Source organism: Aotus nancymaae, unplaced genomic scaffold (genome assembly GCF_030222135.1).
Source record: "Aotus nancymaae isolate 86718 unplaced genomic scaffold, 86718_ANA_hifiasm-v0.15.2.pri h1tg000051l, whole genome shotgun sequence".
In the NCBI taxonomy this organism is placed as follows: domain Eukaryota; kingdom Metazoa; phylum Chordata; class Mammalia; order Primates; family Aotidae; genus Aotus; species Aotus nancymaae.
Window position 1 is genome coordinate 9,073,874 of NW_026988465.1, and position 19,865 is coordinate 9,093,738.

At 33.8% G+C, this 19,865-nt stretch overlaps 1 protein-coding gene across 5 annotated transcripts in view; it reads left to right on the top strand.

The window, feature by feature from the left end:
* HIVEP1 (HIVEP zinc finger 1) overlaps positions 1–19,865 on the top strand; it is a 149,395-nt gene that overhangs the window by 80,737 nt on the left and 48,793 nt on the right. For all 5 annotated transcript variants that reach the window (XM_064362983.1, XM_064362980.1, XM_064362982.1 and 2 more), the window contains exon 3: positions 255–308. In XM_064362983.1, the coding sequence (XP_064219053.1) occupies positions 255–308 (54 nt within the window). The remainder of the gene's footprint in view (positions 1–254; positions 309–19,865) is intronic.

Sequence of the window (19,865 nt, forward strand, 5' to 3'; positions counted from 1 at the left end):
AAGTGCACTCATTATTTGCATTATGGAAATAATTATTAATTGGAAGTAGTCCTTGTGCCTAAGAAATGATTAAAATTATAAATTTTAAAGGAAATATATCCTTACTTTAACAGTTTATACACATCTGTTTCATAATTTATTCAACACATATTTATTACTATGTATCTGACATTGTTTAAGAGTAGTATGTTTGCTTTACTGTATTCTTATTTGTCTAAGGTAAATTAATTTATGTTTTTTTCTGTTTTTCTTAGACAAAATTGAAGAAGCACAAAAAGAACTTAATGGGGCAGAAGTTTCAAAAAAAGGTAAATTAAAGTCAGCTTGAATATAAACTTTATTCTTGCAGTGACGCCTGTACATATACCTCATAAATGCAGCCTTATTAAATAAATCAATATAGACATCACAAAATTAGAAATCCCTTTGAACTTATTGATACTTAAAATTTTATGGACTTTGCTTTGGGAAACATTTTAGTTACATAGCACATTCTGTAACTGTTTCCCACATATTAATGTATGACTGGTAGAAGTATGAAAGGTTATTGTAGCTCTTTTGAAAGTTCTGTTTGAGACTGTCCTATGGAAATGAAAGTACCAATTTAAGAGACACAGTTGGCTATGTCCATGCATGTGTCTTCATGTGTGTGTTCATGTGATGCAGTTTTTTTTTTTTTTTGTAGTGACAAAAACCTAAGACAACAGCCTGAATACCAGTCAGTGGAAGAATAGTTGAATAATTTGTAATATACTCATATTTTGGGATATCATGCAGCTTTGAAAAAATGTTAGTTGATGGTAATGACTTATCAAATAAGAAAAACATTGCAATGTACATGTAAAACATCCTATATTTTGGGAAAACTAACAAAGTCAAGTGTATATGCAAGTAGATACATGTGTATGTGTATGTGTACACACACAGAGGCTTCTATAAGATTAGACAGTGTTGGTAAGGATTTATGCATAGATATGTGTATAATAGTGGGAAGAGGAGCAAGGGAAGATGACCCACTCATTTATATGCCTTTGTATTATTTTACTAGCTACAATGGGTATAATTTTGTATTAAAATTAAAACTTGAAAGGAAAAACTTGGTTTTTACCATAGAAAACAATTCACTGTCTTTCCAAATAATATAAAAAAAATAGATGCGATGCAGGAGACCACGTAGGGATGGTCAGATAGTGAGATGAATAGTGTTTAAACACTATCTATTAATGAGCAAAATTATGTGCTTTTAATATTGTGAGAAGATAAAGTTCTCTTTATGACATTTATATTCCATGATTTATTATTTATTTTGTCTTGTTATGTCTTCAAATTACAGTAGACTGTTTTGACAGAGTAATTTAGCTAATTAGGATTCCAGTGGAAAGCCTTTTTACAAAAAAAATAGCTTTTAAATCTAGTTAGACTGTTGAGTAGGTATCTGTAGGGTAAATAATTTCTTGTCATCCCAGTTCTCCATCCCTTGGACCAGCCTGTGAAGCCTCCAAGGTAGTTTGGGGTTGGTCTTAACATTTATGGGGTGCTTTGTAGTACCCCTCATGTCTTCCTTCTCCTCACCCCACACTCCTTCCATGGGAGCTTTGGAAGGGCCATGTATATCTGACCCTCTAATGACATTCTTGCAGAAAAGCAAGGATAGAAAGAGTAGAGATGTCTCTGTGCATGGTCATGTTGTCCCTTTGAAGGGTTGACTGAAGGTTTCTTCCTCTTAAATGCCTAAGGCATTTATGACACTTGGGTTATAAGAGGCCATAATTTTAAAGTTTTCTTTGTCTAGAGCCAGCCTTTTTTTTTTTTTTTTTTTTACATCTAGTCATGGTTTAGAGTAGCAAAGTAAATGTGAGCTTGTCTGTTTTTTCCTTGTTACTTCTTTGGCAAAGAGTTTTCAGAACAGTGAACTAAATGCCTGATAGTAAGGAGGAAATGGAACAAAGGTTCTAGAAAGAGAAATTGGATAATGAGGTTCAGAATAATGGATTGGGCTACAGCTGGCAGGCTGCATTTATTTAAGAGCTAGGATGAATACCAAGTGAGCATTGTTCTGTGCAGTTCACTGCATAGAATTACTACTTGGCTTTCATTTTTACACAGAAATTCTGGGCAAATTAAAAATAAAATGGTTTTCTCTTTCAAATGTAAGTAAGGAATAATATCAATTTCTCTTTAACCACATGAAAAAGAAGTCTTGAGTAACAGAGGTATTGAGAATTTTCAAACCTTTTCTTGCTGTTACCTGTTGTTTTAAAGGAAATTCATTTCTTCCATCAAAGAATATACTTTAAAAATATAGTCATTCATTTTAGATTATGGTAAGTCATCTATGATAGATCTCTTTTACATTGTTTTTCTGATTACTTTGGGTTTTTTCACCCTCTAAGTTTAACCACGTTGGCTTAAAAAAAATTTTTTTTAAACGCTGCTTATAGTTCTAAGGCTTTGTCTCCATTGTAGGTTATGTGGGCTTTAACTTATATAAGGCTCTTTTTCCCCTTCCCTCTTTTTTGTAATTATTAGGACAAGTAACTAATTTATTTTCAGAAGTATCTAGCATAGTAGTAGGGTCTTAAAAGAACCTTGCTCATAAATATATTAAAAAAGACATTTCCTCCTGAATTTTAACAATTTAAAGAGAGTTAAATCTGTTTAATGTAATATGGAAGCAAAGAAACTAACTTTGCCTGTCATACACCAATAAAGAAATGCACTAAATTGTGTTAATGTGCTTATTCTTTTTCTCTGCTTTCAAATGAAAATCAGATGACTTTGATTTATGTTGATTTTAATCAATTTGGGGATAAATATAAGGATGCAACATTCACACAATTCTCCATAATGTCATTATGTTTTTCCTTACAATGCTATCTCCTGATTCCTAACACGCATTGTGCGTGACACTATTTTTAAAATTATTGAGTGGGATTTAAATGAAATAGTGAATGTCAGAGGTGTGGTAATGGCATATGATTAAAATTAACTGGGAAGAAATAAGTAGATCGATTAGGAGAGCTTTTATGTGCTGTCTCAAGCTTTAATTTTAATACCTTGTTTTAAACTTGTATCATATAATGCTTGACACATAAAAGTTAATATATGTAGCATATTAAAGTACAAACCATAAGAATGACATGGTAATCTTTGATTCTCATACTCAATTTAAGAACGGCAATGTTGCCAATACCATTGTATCCATCCACATGCTGATCGGCAATTCACCCCATTGCCTCTTCTGTAGAGGTTTTATTGTCCTCAGTTTTGTATTCATCATTTCAGTCCTTTTAAAAAACAATTATGTCATAAAAGTATGTATCCCCAAATGATATTTTCTAGTTGTGCCTGAGTTTGAACTTTTAAATGAAATGAAATTATACATAGTCTTCTGCAGCTTTTTTCACTTAACGTTGTTCCTAAGATTCACCCATGCTGTTGCACAGAGCTGTTACTTTTCGTTGTTGTAATAATGTTGCACTGTATGAAACTGTTGGCCCATTCTTCTGATAGATTTAAGTTATTTCCACCTTTTCCTGTCATAAACAATGCAGGTATAAATATTTTTGTATCCTGGTGCCCATGTGTGAGTTTTCTAGATCATATATAGGGAATGTGGATGCTGAGCTCTACAAAATGATACTATATTGTTTTCCAGAGTCTTTTTGGGGAAACTTTTTGCATTCCCACCATCAGCGTTCAAGAATTCATTTTGTGCTATCAAGTACATGGTATTTTTAGTCTTTTTAATTTTTTTCTAATTGAATAGATGCTAAATACTCTTTTATTCCGCTTTGATTTTTGTTTCCCCGATTTCTATTGTTAAAAGAAAAACTTTAGACACAAGAAGTTGAACAGATTTTATTTAAACAAAGAATGATTCATGAATCAGGCATCTTTCAGAAGCAGAAGAGGTTCAGAGAGCTGTGCTAAGCAGTGTGAGCAGTAAGCTTGTATAGGCTGAACATGGAAGCAAATTGAGAAATTACCTGATTGGCTGCAACTAGGCATCTGCCTTATTTGGGTAGGGTGTGATGAAGCAATTGCCTTATTTGGGCATGATCTGATCAGTTGGCTGCCTGGGATTGGATAAAAAGTAGATATTTGTTACAAAAATAATACTCTAAATTAGGTTGTAGTTCGTTAGGTCTTAACTCAAGGCAAGGAGACAGCCTCAGGCAAATGGCCTCCTGCTCATTTAATTTAATAATGTCAAACATGTCTTCGTTTGTATTCCCCCTTACTGAAATGCTTGCTAGCATTGTTTGTACATTTTGTAAAAATTGAGTTCTTTGTCTTTTTCTTAATATATTTTGAGTAAGTATCTTTATTAATTTTATGTGCTTTATTTTTCAGTTAATTTTATACTTTATTTAAAGTGCCTTTTAGTGAATAGAAGCTCTTGGTTTTAATATTATCAACCTATTAATCTCTTGCTTTTGTGACTCATTGTTTGTATTTTTATTTGTCGTAAATTCTTCTCTACCACAGTCTTAGAGAGAGAGAGAGAGACTGTGTGTGTGTGTGTGTGTGTGTATATTTATTTATTTTCTATATTTTCTTCTAAAAGACTTTCACATTTCAGATTAAAAATCAATCTGGAGTTCATTTTTAAAATAACATATTTAGTTTTTTAATGTAGTGCGAGTTAGGATTTAAGTTTCTTTTTTTTCTCAAATGGATAACCGTTGCTAATATTGTGAAATGTCCCTGAAACATTTAGTATGTTTTCCCTTTACAGTTTCATATTAATTTTTCATTTTTGTATGGGTTTGTTTCTTAGCACTCTGTTCTGTTCTGTTGTTTACCCATGTGCTAATATCACAATGTGTTAATTACCACTTCATTGTCTTCACATACAGTGTACAATAAACAGTATGCACTATGTACAGTAGGGAAGATTCCTTGTGTTATTTGCCTTTAGGAATGTTTTGACTATTTCTAGTTCCTTGCTCATTTATTTGAATTTTAGAATCAGGTTTTTAAAAAACTTGGTGGAATTTTGTTTGAGTTTCATTGAATCTGGGGCAAATTGACCATGTTCACAGTTTTTAGACCTCCTATTCAAAAAGATTGTTATTTCTGATACTTGTGTTTTCTTTAGTGTCTAATAATTTTCTCCATATGAATCTTTAATGTTTTTTTGCTCTATTTTTTAGAATTAAGTGTTTTGGCCATTTTAATGATTTATTTTGTAAAATTGTTATCTAGCTCCTTGGCAAATAAGAATGCAATATATTTTTTTGAATATTTATTTTATATCCAGCTATTTGGCTGGTGAAAATGTGAACATTGACTGCTGGTGTTTTTAGATTTTCTTGTCATATCAACTGGGAATAATGAAAGTTTTGTTTCTTCATTTTGAAATCATTGTTTCTTTTATTTATTTTTCTTGTCTTGCTCAGTCATCTCCAGTAGAATGCTAACAGAGATCAGTACTATTGACATCCTAGACTTGTTCCTGATTTTAAAGAAAATGCTTATAAATTTTTTTTCTTTTTTTTGTGGGAAGATAGTCTGTATATTTTTTGGTTGCTTAAAGGTGTTATCGTCTGTTTTTTATTTGTTGAAATTCTTTTTAAAAATCATAAATGGATTTTTATTCTTACCACATATGTTTTGTTTGTATGTAAAGACGGTCTTATTATGTCTTTTATTCTGATGTTTGAATCTGACTTACGTATCTTTAAACCAATTTGGTCATGATGTTTAATCTTAATCACTGCTAGATTTGATTTGTTAACATTTTATTGAAGAATTTTGAATCCATATTCAAGACATTGGTCTATATTTTTATTTATTTTTTCTAGTTTTCTTTACCTGATTTTAAGGTTATACTAGTTTGATAAGATGATCTGAGGACTATGTGCTTCTGATTCCCATGGAGCTATTTGTTTAATATTAGAATTGTACCTTTGTAGGCATGTCTTAGAACATATTTTGACTTTTGGGAGGGACTGCAGGGTAGGCTTTTAACTCCCGATTCAGTGTACTTAACAATAAGAAATTATCCAAACATTCTGTTTTCTCTTCAGTTTTAGGAAGTTGTATTTGCAGTCACATATATTGACAAAAAAATCAGTCATAGTATTTGGTGTGTAGTTGTCTGTTTTTTATTGCTTCTATCATTCATTTGTGCCTTTCCTCATTTTCTTGATTAGTGTTGCCAGCTTTCTATATTTTACTTTCTTTTTATTCTGCCAACATCTGATTTTCATGATACTCTCTTGTTTCATCCTTTTTAGTTTCATTAAATTTTGTTCTTTATTGTCTTTTCCTGTCTTTTTCTTTTGGTTTATTCTATTATTCAAATTTCTTAGCTTGGAATGCTCATTCATTTTTAAGTCTTTATTCTGCTCTGTTGGAATCACTTAAAGCTGTTAATTTCCTTATAAGTATTGCTTTAGATGTATCATAAACAAGTTTATATTTGTTTCATTCTTTTCTTTGCTGGTTTCTTCTCTGACCTTCCCCCTGACCCTAAATCATGTTTGAAATTTTTTTTCCCACATGGATGGGGATCTTATTTACTTTTAGTAATTTCTCACTTAATTGTAGATGTTGTTAATTGTTTTTTTTTTTAACCATTTAGGATATCCAAAATTATTTCTTCTGTTTTTGAATATTGTGTAATCAGAATTTTCTGAGAATGTGATATAAAGTACTAATAGATTTTATGTTAGAAATTGAGCATTTTATAAGTATAAATTAATCATTTTGCCATGATGAAGAAGCTGAAGTTGAATGATGTTAAATAACTTAACCCAAGGGAGTGCAACCAGAAAGTACATGAGGAAAATTAAGCCCACGTCTTGACTCTGCTGTTCTGATAGTATTCCCTGGTATAACTGGATTAGATCCGTGTTACAGTGATAGTTGAATTTTTGGTACAGTTATCTTCCTGTTCTAAATTACCCTTTTGAATGATGAGATTGTGATAGCAGTCACCTACAAAAATGTTAGAATGATCCAGAATAAAATAGTTAGGATTCAGACAATGGCCATAGAAAAAGGTAGAGATTTTACGTCAGCTTTGCATTATGATTTTTTTTTTTTACATTATTCTCTCTCTCACAATAAAAACCTACAATTGCCACTATTGTTACCAGTAATTTCTTTTCAGCAACAGTGGCATCACTCTTACATTATATACTTCAGCCCTAGAACTTTCTTTTTTTTTAATAATTTCTGTGAATATTACCATCTATATAAGTGTAAGAGGGCCTAAATATATATAGGTAGCTTATATGGGTTAAGAAATAGAGCAAGGAAATCTGTTATAATGATACTGAATGATATTCACATTTGCTCTGAAAAGTCAGTTGATAAGTGGAAATTTTGTTAACATAGGCACAGTCTATGCCCTGAAATGCCCTTCTCTTATCTGGAGAAGCTCGAGGGAAGTTAGGTTCCTGTGTAAAATGAGACTAAGTCAGAAGTGAGAGTGGGACTCCACTGGATCAGTGTGTCAGTAAAAATGCTCCTTTCTTGCCTACTTTTCTACATTAAAAAATGAATAATAGTTTTATTCATTTTGTAATGATATAAAAATATTATAATAATATTTTTTTGAAGATAACATGAATGAGTTTCCAAGGGGTGAAAAATAGTGACTCTCATTTAAAACAATTTTAATTACTACATATAACATTTTTTTAAATGAAGGCTAATTTTGAATAAATATTTTATGTTAATAAGGCAGTGCTTTATTGCCAATGACACTCTCCTCCTTAAAACTTCTGCTGAGTATAATTAAGAAAGTACAAGAACATATTCTTCTAATTAGGGATGACAAAGTCCTTTCCCATGTAACACTGAAATTTAGGTGGTATAATAGAAAAGTTGGGCATATTTTATAAATTAAAATGAAGATTGTCAATACTATAAAATATAAGGTGAAAATGTTTTAAAACTGGGAGAACATTTGTACAATAAAACAAAACTTGATAGGCTTACCTTAGAAGGGTATTGACAGTTTACAAAGTGAAAGCTCATATTGATAGGCTAGCGGAAAGGCTAGTGTAGTATTTTTGTGAGATGTCTGAATAATAGTGTTTTTAAAGCAATGCAGTTTTATTATTTTAATATTATATTGATGCTAACTAGTGTATTTTTTAACCAGTTATGGTCTTTGGGTTTCTTAATTATTAGGAAATAATGTATTTTTAATGAACATGTTTAATAGAGGTTTATTTTAAATGACAGTATTTGTAGTTCCTACTCTCTTAATATTAAATGCCCTAAAAATTGTCATGTTTTCTCCTTGTAACTCTAATAATTTATTTAGTAAATTATTATGCATCAGCATTTTTTTTTTTTTTAGCCCTGAGAAATAGATAGGAAAGAAAAAGTCTAAGCCCTAAAGGAGCCCACAAGCTTTAACCCAGCTCCTACCGAGATCATCATACATCCTGAATGGGTTGAGCAAAAATTCATGAGGTAGACTGGCAGCAGTGCCTAACAAATTTCCCTTGAGAAAACAGCAACAGATTTTTTATTTTTTGGAAAAGAAACATCTCCTTCTTTTACTATTAAAATTTCAAATTTAAATATTCATGTTTTATGAAGTATATTCTCTTAGTATAATAGACAGTGGATGCTGTGAGCTTGAATTACAGAGAAATTAGTATTATTTTAATATTTCTGTCATTTGTATAAGTTAAAAGTATCATGTGCTAACCATGATACTTTTATATTGTCAATATTTTGAGATTTAAAATGCCATGTCAATATTTTGAGATTTAAAAATGCCAAATCCCAAGAGATCAGTGCCTTTCACAGATAGACTGTCAGCTTTATAAAAGATGATTTGCATAATGATATAAACAAAGCATTTTATAGTACATTAATGTAAAATAAATGTCTTCAAATATCCTGTCGTTACTGTGTTTAAGTTCAGAATCACAAAACATTGCTCCTTATGAAATATGAAAGGCAAAAATTCTCAATATTTCCTAACAGTGTTACTTACCACCGTCTGTTGAGCCATTTATTAAATTAGAGACTTAAGTAGCTAACCTGATTTTAATTTTATAGGGTGATTCACAGAAAGACTCACATTCTTGTGCATACTTACAGCATATTTCATTGACTTCAAAATGCTATTGATTGCAAGATGCACAATAATTTTATGCATCCTTTAGCAAGGAGAAAAGTCACTGACAATTAAGTTATGACACAGTGCTCTTATAATTGATTAGAAGATGCATCCTGATTTTAGAGAGATTAAAATGTTTTTTAAAATTTGTCTTACATTATATTAAATACATATTTATGTCCACTGCTACATTTTTTGACAAGAGAGATAAAGTAATTAAGGTCTTGGCATGCGGATTTGAGCTGCTTTGACAGCATCCCTGAGGACTGTGAAAAACAAAGGAATGAATCTTATCTTAGAGGCTCATTTGGGGATTCATAGAAGAGTGGTATAAGGGGAAAAACCCAGGTTTTGTTTGTTTCACTTTGCTTCTTAGGTAATTGACTTCATGCCATATGTCGCAGTATTTTTCTGTATAAATAATGCCACAGGGTGACTTATAAGGATAATATGTGTTGCTCTTCATCCGTTTAGGCTTTTCTCCAGGTTTGCTACTGTATTCTCTGTGTAAGATCAAAAAGAAAGAAAGAGGCAAGCTTGTATATATATTTTGCCTTCATAGAGACTTGTTCTCATGTTTCCTTAGAGAAGAGAGCAGACATGTTGCATAAAGATGAAAAATATAATTTGCAGGGAGAAATAGTAGAAAATAAAAATGAGAGAAGGCGGATAAATTGAAGACAGATAAAGAACTAGGAAAGCCTAGAAAATGAATTTAAAGAGCAAAGCATGGAAATAACAAAGTATCATTTAACCAAAAATATGATGTTCTTTAAATTTTTCACTATAAAAGAATACCTTTTATTATTTCACTATAAAATAACACCTTTTATTGTTTCACTGTATTTTATGGGGCTATGCTATACACAGGAAATTTATCAAACTTTGAAGGATGTATCTTAGAATTTTTCCCTGAATACCAAGCATGGGGTATAAAATTATTTTATTTAAGATAACAGTTGGAAGTAGCAAATTAGAGTCTGTGGATGAGTGGGAAAGGGCAGGAAGAGGACGGAAGAGCATCACAATGAAAACAAATGTATGTGGTAACATTCATGCATGGCCTCATCTGTGGCGGGAGATGGACTGCTGGAACCGGAGGGGCAGATGCCGTGGGAGTCCAGCCCACTGCAAAGGAGGAGCGGAGCCGGAGGAAAATGTCACTGAGTTTTTGGCCTGGAGGAATGTGTTTATTTCAGCAGGCCCACCCCACAGCATGTAGTTAGCTATTTAATAACTGTTTAACATGTGAAAAAAAAAACTTGGTAACAGATGCAACCTACTGCTGCGCACCCTCACCCTCTCACCTCTGCCAGGGTCTCCTCTCATTTTCCCCTTAGAGTTTTGCCTACAGTCATAGTGCAGCACTTACTACGGTTACTAGTGCATGTAGTAGGCATTCGACAAATGTGTATTGAATCAATGATGATGGATGTTAGAGGGGTCAGAAAGGATGGATTCCTTTACAGGCAGGATTTGTAAACAGTGTTTATTATTGCTTTCTTTTATTTCTTAAGTGTGGTTAGATGTGTAATCTAGATTGCTTTTCTGAAGTAAATTGTTTCTTCCATCATATTAAGTTATCTGGTGCAGTGATGTATACAAATGGTTTGTGTATGTCATTGTAACAAAAATAAAAGCTTCCTTTAACCTTGAATAGAGACTGTGAACAACTCCAGATGAAGCGTTTCTTACGACATTGTTGAATCAGGAAGACTAAGATTATTCTCAGTGTAGCTATTTTGTAATATCATAACACCTTTGTAAACCTGGTGAGAAGTTGTGATAGTCTAAAGAATTGAGGATTCCAGGTTTCTGGTGTTAACACTACAGCTCAAACGTCCTGGTGGCGGAAGTGTTTGTCAAGGGGCGTTCACATTTCCCTGTCTTGGTAATAGACAGTATTGCCCTAGATTTAAGCTTTTCTTACTGATGTAGGGTCCATGGTATGCTGGTAAACTAGCTGGGCCAGACTTAGAGGGGCGACTGGGGAGGGAGATAACAATTTGTAGCATTTTTCAAAGTGGTGCAGATACTCCCCACCATGGTTGATTTCAACCTACCAAGTGGTTGTAGCTTGCAAAATTCCTGGATCTTTATTTAGTAATGGAGTGGCCCACAGCACACATTGGTTGGAGAAATCATTATCATACTATATTCTTGTGGATTCAACTACCGTATACTCTCATAAGAGAGAGACATAACACTGACTGGACACTAATCTGAAATTTATAGATCCTTGAACTTTCTTAGAAAAATCACTGCAATCGCTCGGCGCGGTGGCTCACGCCTGTAATCCCAGCACTTTGGGAGGCCGAGGTGGGTGGATCACGAGGTCAAGAGATCGAGACCATCCTGGTCAACATGGTAAAACCCCGTCTCTACTAAAAATACAAAAAATTAGCTGGCCATGGTGGCGCATGCCTGTAATCCCAGCTACTCAGGAGGCTGAAGCAGGAGAATTGCCTGAACCCAGGAGGCGGAGGTTGCGGTGAGCCAAGATCGCGCCATTGCACTCCAGCCTGGGTAACAAGAGCGAAACTCCGTCTCAAAAAAAAAAAAAAAAAAGTCAAGAAAAATCACTGAAATCTTTGGAATCTTTCTTGTGAAAATGGAGCAAGAGAATATAAATTTGAAAGACTCAGGGCAGAGAAATATGACTGTTATTCTGTAAACCTGGCCAGTGTTTTAGTTGAAGGCTGAATCAACCGTCTACAAAGTGATTTTCTTAAACCTGTAAAAATATGTTAGAAAACAGGGTGAGTATTCCTAATCTGAAAAGCTGAAATCTAAAATGCTCCAAAATTTGAAACTTTTTAAGCACTAATATGATGCTCAAAAGAAATGCTGATTGGAGTATTTCAGATTTCAGATTTTCAGAGTAGTAACCAGTAAGTATAATGCAGTATTCCAAAATCTGGAAAAAAAATCGGAAATCCAAAACACTTCTGGTCCCAAGCATTTTGGATGAGCGATAATATGTATTTGGTTTACTCATCAGTGTCAGTTATCTTGTTAGCAACATTCATATTTTTGTCTTTCAGCGTTCTGCCACTTTTGTACAAACCATACTATCCAACGTTAGAGCAAGTTATGAAAATAGAAAATGTATTTATTTCATGACACATCAGTTGTCACTTTTCTGTTACTTTTTGTGCTAACCCAGCTATATCATAGCCAAAGAGGACCTGTCTTGAGTTGTAAAATTGTTCTTAACCACTTTCTGTGAAGTGCATGTCAGGAGTCAGGCAAAGTGCTTAATTGAAAAGGCAAATAAGAAGGTTAATATAGCAAATACTCTTTTTTTTTTTTTGGCAAATATTCTTAAGTATATACCTGCTTTTCTTAGTGGAGTATTTAAAAGACATAGTTAAGTACTGATTAACAGTGTATTTTTGAACTGTAACATTTATAAATATGTGTAACAGTAATACCAAAAAGGGGAAAAAGGAAAATAGAGCTATATAGGCATAATGTTGCCACATCACACTCTGAAGATGTGAGGTAAGCGCTAGAGCTACTTCAAAGGAAATAAGCAAAAATCCCTGTAAGTGAAAAAGTCATAAATAATATATTTGAAAATATTCACTTAATGTAAAAGAAAATGTTAAAGGAGAAATAGAGGAACAACAACAAAAAACAGACCAAGATGTAGAGAAAACAAAAAGTTAAATCACAGGCATAAATCCAGCGATGTCAACAATACCAATAATGTGAATGGATTAAACAGTCCAATCAAAAGGCAGAGATTGTCAGACTGTTTGTACTGTTTGCACTGGCATTCACTTTAGATCCAAGACACAAATCTACTGAAAGTGAAAGGATAGGAAAAGATATATCATGCAAATAACAGGCATCAGAAAGCTAGAGTTGCGATGTCAATATCAAAAAGGACTTTAAAATTAAAAAATGTTATTAATGATAAATAGGGACATTTTCTAATGATGAAAGTGTCAATTCATCAGGAAGGTATAACAGTTGCAAAAATGTATCCACCTGACAACAGAACCTCAACATACATGAAGCAAAAACTGCCAAAAATGAAGGGAGAAATAGACAATTCAGCAATCACAGTTGGAGACTCAATACCCCACTTGTAATAACGGTTGGAATCTTCTAGACAGAACGTCATCAAGGAAATAGAAGACTTGACTACCAACACTATGAGCCAAGTAGACCTAAATACTCCACCGAAGAACAACAAAATACATATTATTCTCTACTATACGTGGAATATTCTTCAGGATAGAGCATCACCTAGGCCATAAAGCAGTTGATCATTAAATCAAACAGGATTGAAATGATACAGTTTGCTCCAACTGCTGTGGATCAGAGTTAAAAATCAATAACAGAAAGGTGTACTGATGTGAAAAAATTCTTCCAGTCCCACATTGTCCCTAAGAGGAAGAGAAATATCAGTCAGCAAAACAGAATTTCTGTTGTACAAATGACACCAAGGCTTCCCACACAAGTAGACTAGAACATTGCTGTCATACTGATAACAGGTAATTCTGCATTCGAATCCCTCTAAATGAGGAAACTAACAAAGGTAAGCGCTGCTGGAAATGTTTTCTTTGAAACAAAAATACAGCTTGACGTACAACTGCAATTCTTCCAAAAAAAACCTCAAAGTAAAAAAGCATCTCTGTAAGCATCAGGCAAGAAGCGGATTATTTGAAGATGCAGAAATATATGTGATCTCATTTTCTTTCTTTTAAATAAGGTAGAGTCAGAGCATGTTAAGAGTGGAAACTTTTAGTATAGAAATACATTTGTGACCCAGTGTTGTCAGTTCTTAAGGGCATACTTATAAAATGATTATTATTTTGTTTTTGTTTATTTTATTTTAATATTGTTTAGTTTAAATATTAATTTTGTATTTTAATAGAATAATAGCTTTTTAAAGAAAATTATTTAAAAACATTAAATAAAATATATGTTTATGAGTTTTTTTTATGAGAAGGGTATTAAACATTTAGTTTCATTGAAGCTAAAATACCAGTATTAATCCCAGCCCTTTAGTAAGGTAGAAATATACATGCTGAAATAGTGGTGTAGCTATCTTGTCCTAGTATTGCAATTGAAACCAGCGATGGTGTTGATTATGTAATAATGATAATAATATCAACAGAAGCAATAATAATGAACTAAAATTGAAGTTCTGGGCACAGTGCCAAGCTGTCTACATGCATTATCTCAAATAATTCTCGCAACCCCATGAGGTGCCATTATCTGTGTTTTACAGATAATGAAGGCTCAATAATAGAACTTACCCAAGGTCACATAGCTAAAGCGACAGAGCCAGAACATAGACCCTGGCTTCCCCATCTTCAGAGTTCACCAGAGGACGTATTTGAACAATGATGATTTGGAGAAAAAGTGAGCAGAAGTGGTAACTGGCTGCAAGAGTCCAGGATAGTTTCTAGTTTAGACAGCTGCATGAATGGCTGTGCCACACATGGAGACTTATTTTTTTATCTATCTGGACTTAACTGTATTAGATAGCTGTTGCTCTATTTAATATTCTAGAAAATTTAATATATGTTACTTGAAAATTTTGAGTGTTTTTGAGGGAAGGAGAACAGTATTATGTCAGTCTTGAATAGTGTATTCTTATTTTCTTCCTCAGTCTTAGGCCTGTTCAAGTTTTTACTTTCTTGGGACAATTTTATTTATAGTTTAAGTTAAATTTTATGTGTCATTCAAGTTGTCCAAATAAATTAAGATAGAATAAAATATTCTCATAATTTTAAAGGGATTTTTTTTAGTTTTCCATTTGTGCAAGTCTGTTATGACAAATTCTTTCAAGTGTCATTTATTAGAAAAGTTCTATTTCCTTTCACTCTTGAAAAATATTCTTGCTGGGTTTGGAAGCACAGAAGTCTAGCTTGGCATTTTATTGTTGGTGTAGAGGTATCAGTCTGTTGCTTCTTTGAAGGTAATCTGACTTTTAAAAATTACCAGTAATTTTTAAAATTATTTTTAAGATTTTGGGCCTTGCTTTGACTTTTGCAGTTTCAAAGTGATGTGTGCAGGTATGATTTCTCTATATTTACCTTGCTTGTGGTTTAGAGTGCTCTTGGATATGTACATTCATGCATTTCATTCATTTGTAACAATTTTTTGACTTTATCTCCTCACATATTGCCTCTGCCCCATTGTTTATCTTTCCATCTTCTGTCTTTGTTTTGTTACTTTCTGGATGTTGTATCCTTTGGTCTCCTAATACTTTATTCTGTGTTGTTTTCATCTGACTTATCCTTTATTTTTTTCTGTCTCTCTTTCTCCCTGCTCCCGCCACCAAGACAGGGTCTTCTTGCTCTGTTATCCAGGCTGGAGCCCAGTGGTCTGATAATAGCTCACTATAGCCTCAGAACGCCTGGGCTCAGGCAGTTCTCTTGCTTTAGCCTCCCAGGTAGCTGGAACTACAGGCATGGGCCACTGCACCCAGATTATGTTTATATTTTTTGTTTTAGAGACAAAGTCTTGCTATATTGCTCAGCCTAGTCTCAAACTTACGGCCTCAAGCAATCTTCCTGCCTCAACCTCCTGAGTAGCTGGGAGTGGCAACCTCTGTGAGCCACTGCACCCAGCAACTGTCTTTTTCCGTTGTCCTAATCTAAACTTAAATCTATCTTAGTTCTATTATGGTATTTTTTTCAGTTCTGTAATTTATATTTGGCTTTTCAAATCTGCTGTGTCTTTTCTACTTGTAGTTTTCTGAAATTTTCAGTATTCTTGTTTTTATTAAATTAGCACATTTATTTTAAAGTCTTTGTGTATTCATTCCAGTATATTGGACCCTTGTAAATCTGTTTATAATGTTGGTTCTTTCATGTTGAATTCTTTTCTCAGATGGCCTGGTTATCTTTGAATATGTGATGGACATTTTATTTTAGAAATTATAGAAATGTTTTAAAGCCTAAATTGACAATACCTTCCTTCAAAGAAGATTTCAGTTTTCTTCTGCCAGGCTTATAGGAGAACTGACAATCTAAGATTCATCTTAATTGAGTTTTGGAGTGTGAGATTTTTGGGGCCATTGAGAGTGAGTTGCAGTTTATGTGAAACTTGATCTTTATCCAGTTCTCCCTTATTCCCAGAATGAAGCCCTTTACGTTCTCAACTGAAAACATGCAGGTTTTAACATGGACTCCATGCGTGGCATGCCCTGGGTTCTGTCCTTTGTACCTTTAGCTCCTTTAGATTGTCAGAACTGCCCAGCATTTTAGCTGCTCTTTTGAATAGATAAACCCTCCCTGAGCAAAAGGAGCCCCACATACCAATCTCCCCTTTTTGGACTTGGTTATCCTCTCCTGGATCTTGTCTTAGTAACTCTCTTTTTACTGCTTAATTGCCTTCAAGCTGATAATATTTATATTTTGTCTGGGTAATCTGTTCTCAGAGGAGGAGGATCATCTGAATTACTTAATTCTTCATTACTATAAGTCCCTTATAAAAGTTCTTTATATGTTATCATGTTAACCCTTGTCTTACATGTTGCAGATACTTTCTCAGTTTGTCACTTGCTTTTTAAAATGAAAATTACACACACACTGTCACACAAACACAGTCTTCAGTTTTTATGTATTCAAATTGCTTTGTTTACTTTTTTGCTTAGGAAATATAATCCCAGCCCAAGGTGAGCTAAATATTTATTCCTGTTTTTCTTGTTCTTTCTGTGGTTTTATTTCTTACAATGAATTATTGAACTTATTTTGGTACATGTGTTTGCTTAAGATCTGCTTCTACTTTACTATCCATTGTATGAGACTTGAATCTTATCTCTTTTCCTCAAAATGCTGAAATATGGCACCTTTTTCATTTGCTAAGAGTGTGTGTGTGTGTGTGTGTGTGTGTGTATGATAGGATCTTCTTATGGATTCTTGGTTTAACCATTGATCTGATCTTGAGAAAATACTGTCTTAATCATTTAATATCTTTTCCATAAGTTGTCTTTACATAATTTTCTTTCAGAATTTTGTTGTTTAATTTAGAGCGATTGTTTCTCATGAAGATTGGAGGCATGTTACATTTCTGAAAAGAGTAAAATTTTTTATTGTTTGAAATTTTATAAAACTTAGATATTTGCAAATTGATGTATTCAAAATATGATTTTTTTCCCCAGAGGCATGCTGTATTTCTTTATTATGTAAGCCATTAAAAAAAAAAAAACTCCTACTAAAAACTTTTAAAATTTTCTGTATGTTTATTCTGTGCTAAACTGTGTCATGGCATTTAAATATTTTTATTAATATTGATCAAAGAATATTTTCCATTGTGTTTTCTAACTAATCATTTGTGGCATAAGGAAAAAGACCGATATTTGTGTATTTCTGTACTGAACTCTCTTGTTAGGTATAGATTTTCAGTGATTTCTTTTGGGTTCTCTAAGAGATCATTTTATTATCAAGAAATAATGCTATTTTCTTACCATCATTTATATTTCATTTCTTTTTATTCTTTCATTGTGTTAGCTGAACCGGTCTACAGAAGTGATTAAAAATAAGTGGCTATTGCAGGAATCCTCTTATTATCCCAGACCTCAGGAGGAGATTTTTCTAGGATTTAGTTTTGAGTATGAGGTAGATATTCTTTATCATAGTTTCTTAGTTTGCTAGTTTTATTTTGATTTTTCTGATTTCTCTTGTGATGTCCTGTTTGAACCCTGGGCTATTCAGAATTGTATTGATGAATTTCGAAACATCTGGCGATTTTCCATGTATCTTTCTGCTATTTGTTTTTAGTTTAATTTTGCTGTGTTCAGGGAACGTACTTTCTGTGTCGTCTTAACTTTGTTGAACTGCATACTTTGTTTTAAAATGTGACTAGCCAATAGGCAGTGTGCCTAGTGGCTTCTTGAATATGCGTACCATGGAGATGCCGTGGGTTTAGTTCTAGACCACTGCAGTAAAGCAAATACTGCAATAAAGCAAGTCGCACGACTTTTTTTATTTTCCATTGCATACCAAAGTTATGTTTACACTATACTGTAGTCTGTTAATTGTGTAAATGAGAATTGGCTTTCATAGCATTTTGTCTAATAAAACAATATACATGCCTTAATTTTAAAAATATTGCCCAAAAATGCTAATGATCATCTGAGTCTTCAGCCAGTCATATCTTTTTGCTAGTAGAGGATCTTGCCTCAGTGCAGATTGCTGCTGACTGATCAGGGTAGTGGTGGCTAAAGATTGGGGTGGCTGTTGCCATTTCTTAAAATAAAGCAATGAAGGTTGCCACATTGGCTTTTACTTTCATGAAAGATTTCTCTGTAGCATGTGATGCTCTTTGGTAGCATTTCACCCAGAGTGAAACTTCTTTCAGAATTGGAGTCAGTCCTCTCAAACCCTGCCACTGCTTTCTCAGTTGTATTTATGTAGTACTCTAAATCCTTTGTTGTCATTTCAGCAGTGTTTACAGATTTCATCTCAGGAAACCGCTTTCTTTGCTCATCGATTGAAGCATCTCCTTATCCATTCAAGTCTTATCATGAGATTGCAGCAATTCAGTCACATCTTCAAGCTCCAGTTTAATTCTGGTTCTCTTGTTCTTTCCACCACATCGGCAGGGACTTCCTCTACTCAAGTCTTGAATCCCTCAAAGTCATCCATGAGGACTGGAATCTGCTTCTTCCAGACTCCTGTTAATGTCGCTATTGTGACTTCCTTTCATCAATCATGAATACTTTTAATGGCATTTAGAATGGTGAATCCTTTTAAGAAGGCTTTCAATTTACTTTGCCCAGTTCCGTCAGAGGAATCACTGTCTATGACAGCTATCACCTTATGAAATGAATTTCTTAAATAGTAAGGCTTAAAAGTCAAAATACTCCATTAGAGCTCTTGGATGACAAGGTTTGTTGTCAATGAGCAGTGATATTTTAAAAGAAGTCTTTTTTTTCTGAGTAGTGACTCTCAACAGTGGGCTTAAAATATTCAGTAAACCGGCTGGGTGTGGTGGCTCATGCCTGTAATCCCAGCACTTTGGATTGCTAAGGTGGGCAGATCACCTGAAGTTGGGAGTTCAAGACCAGCCTGACCAACATGGAGAAACCTTGTCTCTACAAAAAATACAAAATTAGCTGGGTGTGGTGGCACACACCTGTAATCCCAGCTACTCTGGAGGATGAGGCAGGAGAATGGCTTGAACCCTGGAGGCAGAGGTTGCAGTGAATCAAGGTTATGCCACTGCACTCCAGCGTGGGCAACAAGAGTGAGACTCTGTCTCAAAAAAGAAAAAAAAGAAAGAAAATTCAGTAAACCATACTATAAATAGATGTGCTGTCATCCAGCCTTTGTTGTTCCATCTGTTGAGCACAGGCAGAGCAGATTTAGCATGATTCTTAAGGGTCCTAAGGATTTTCGGAATAGTAGATCAGCATTTGCTTCAACTTAAAGCCACCAGCTGTTTTAGCCCCCAACAAGAGAGTCAGCCTGTCCTTTGAAGCTTTGAAGCCAGGCATTGACTTCTCCTCTCTAGCTATGAAAGCCCTCAATGGCATCTTCTTCCAATAGAAGTCTGGTTTATCTGCATTGAAAATTCATTGTTTACTCTAGCCACCTTCCTCAGTTATCTTAGTGAAATCTTTTGGATAACTTTCTGCAGCTTCTACATTAGCACCTGCTGCTTCACCTTGCCCTTTTATGTTATGGAGATGGCCTCTTTCCTTTTATCTCTTGAACTAACCTCTGTTAACTTTCAGCCTTTCTTCTTCTGCTTCCTCACTTGTTCCAGCCTTCATAGCACTGAAGAGAGTTAGGGCCTT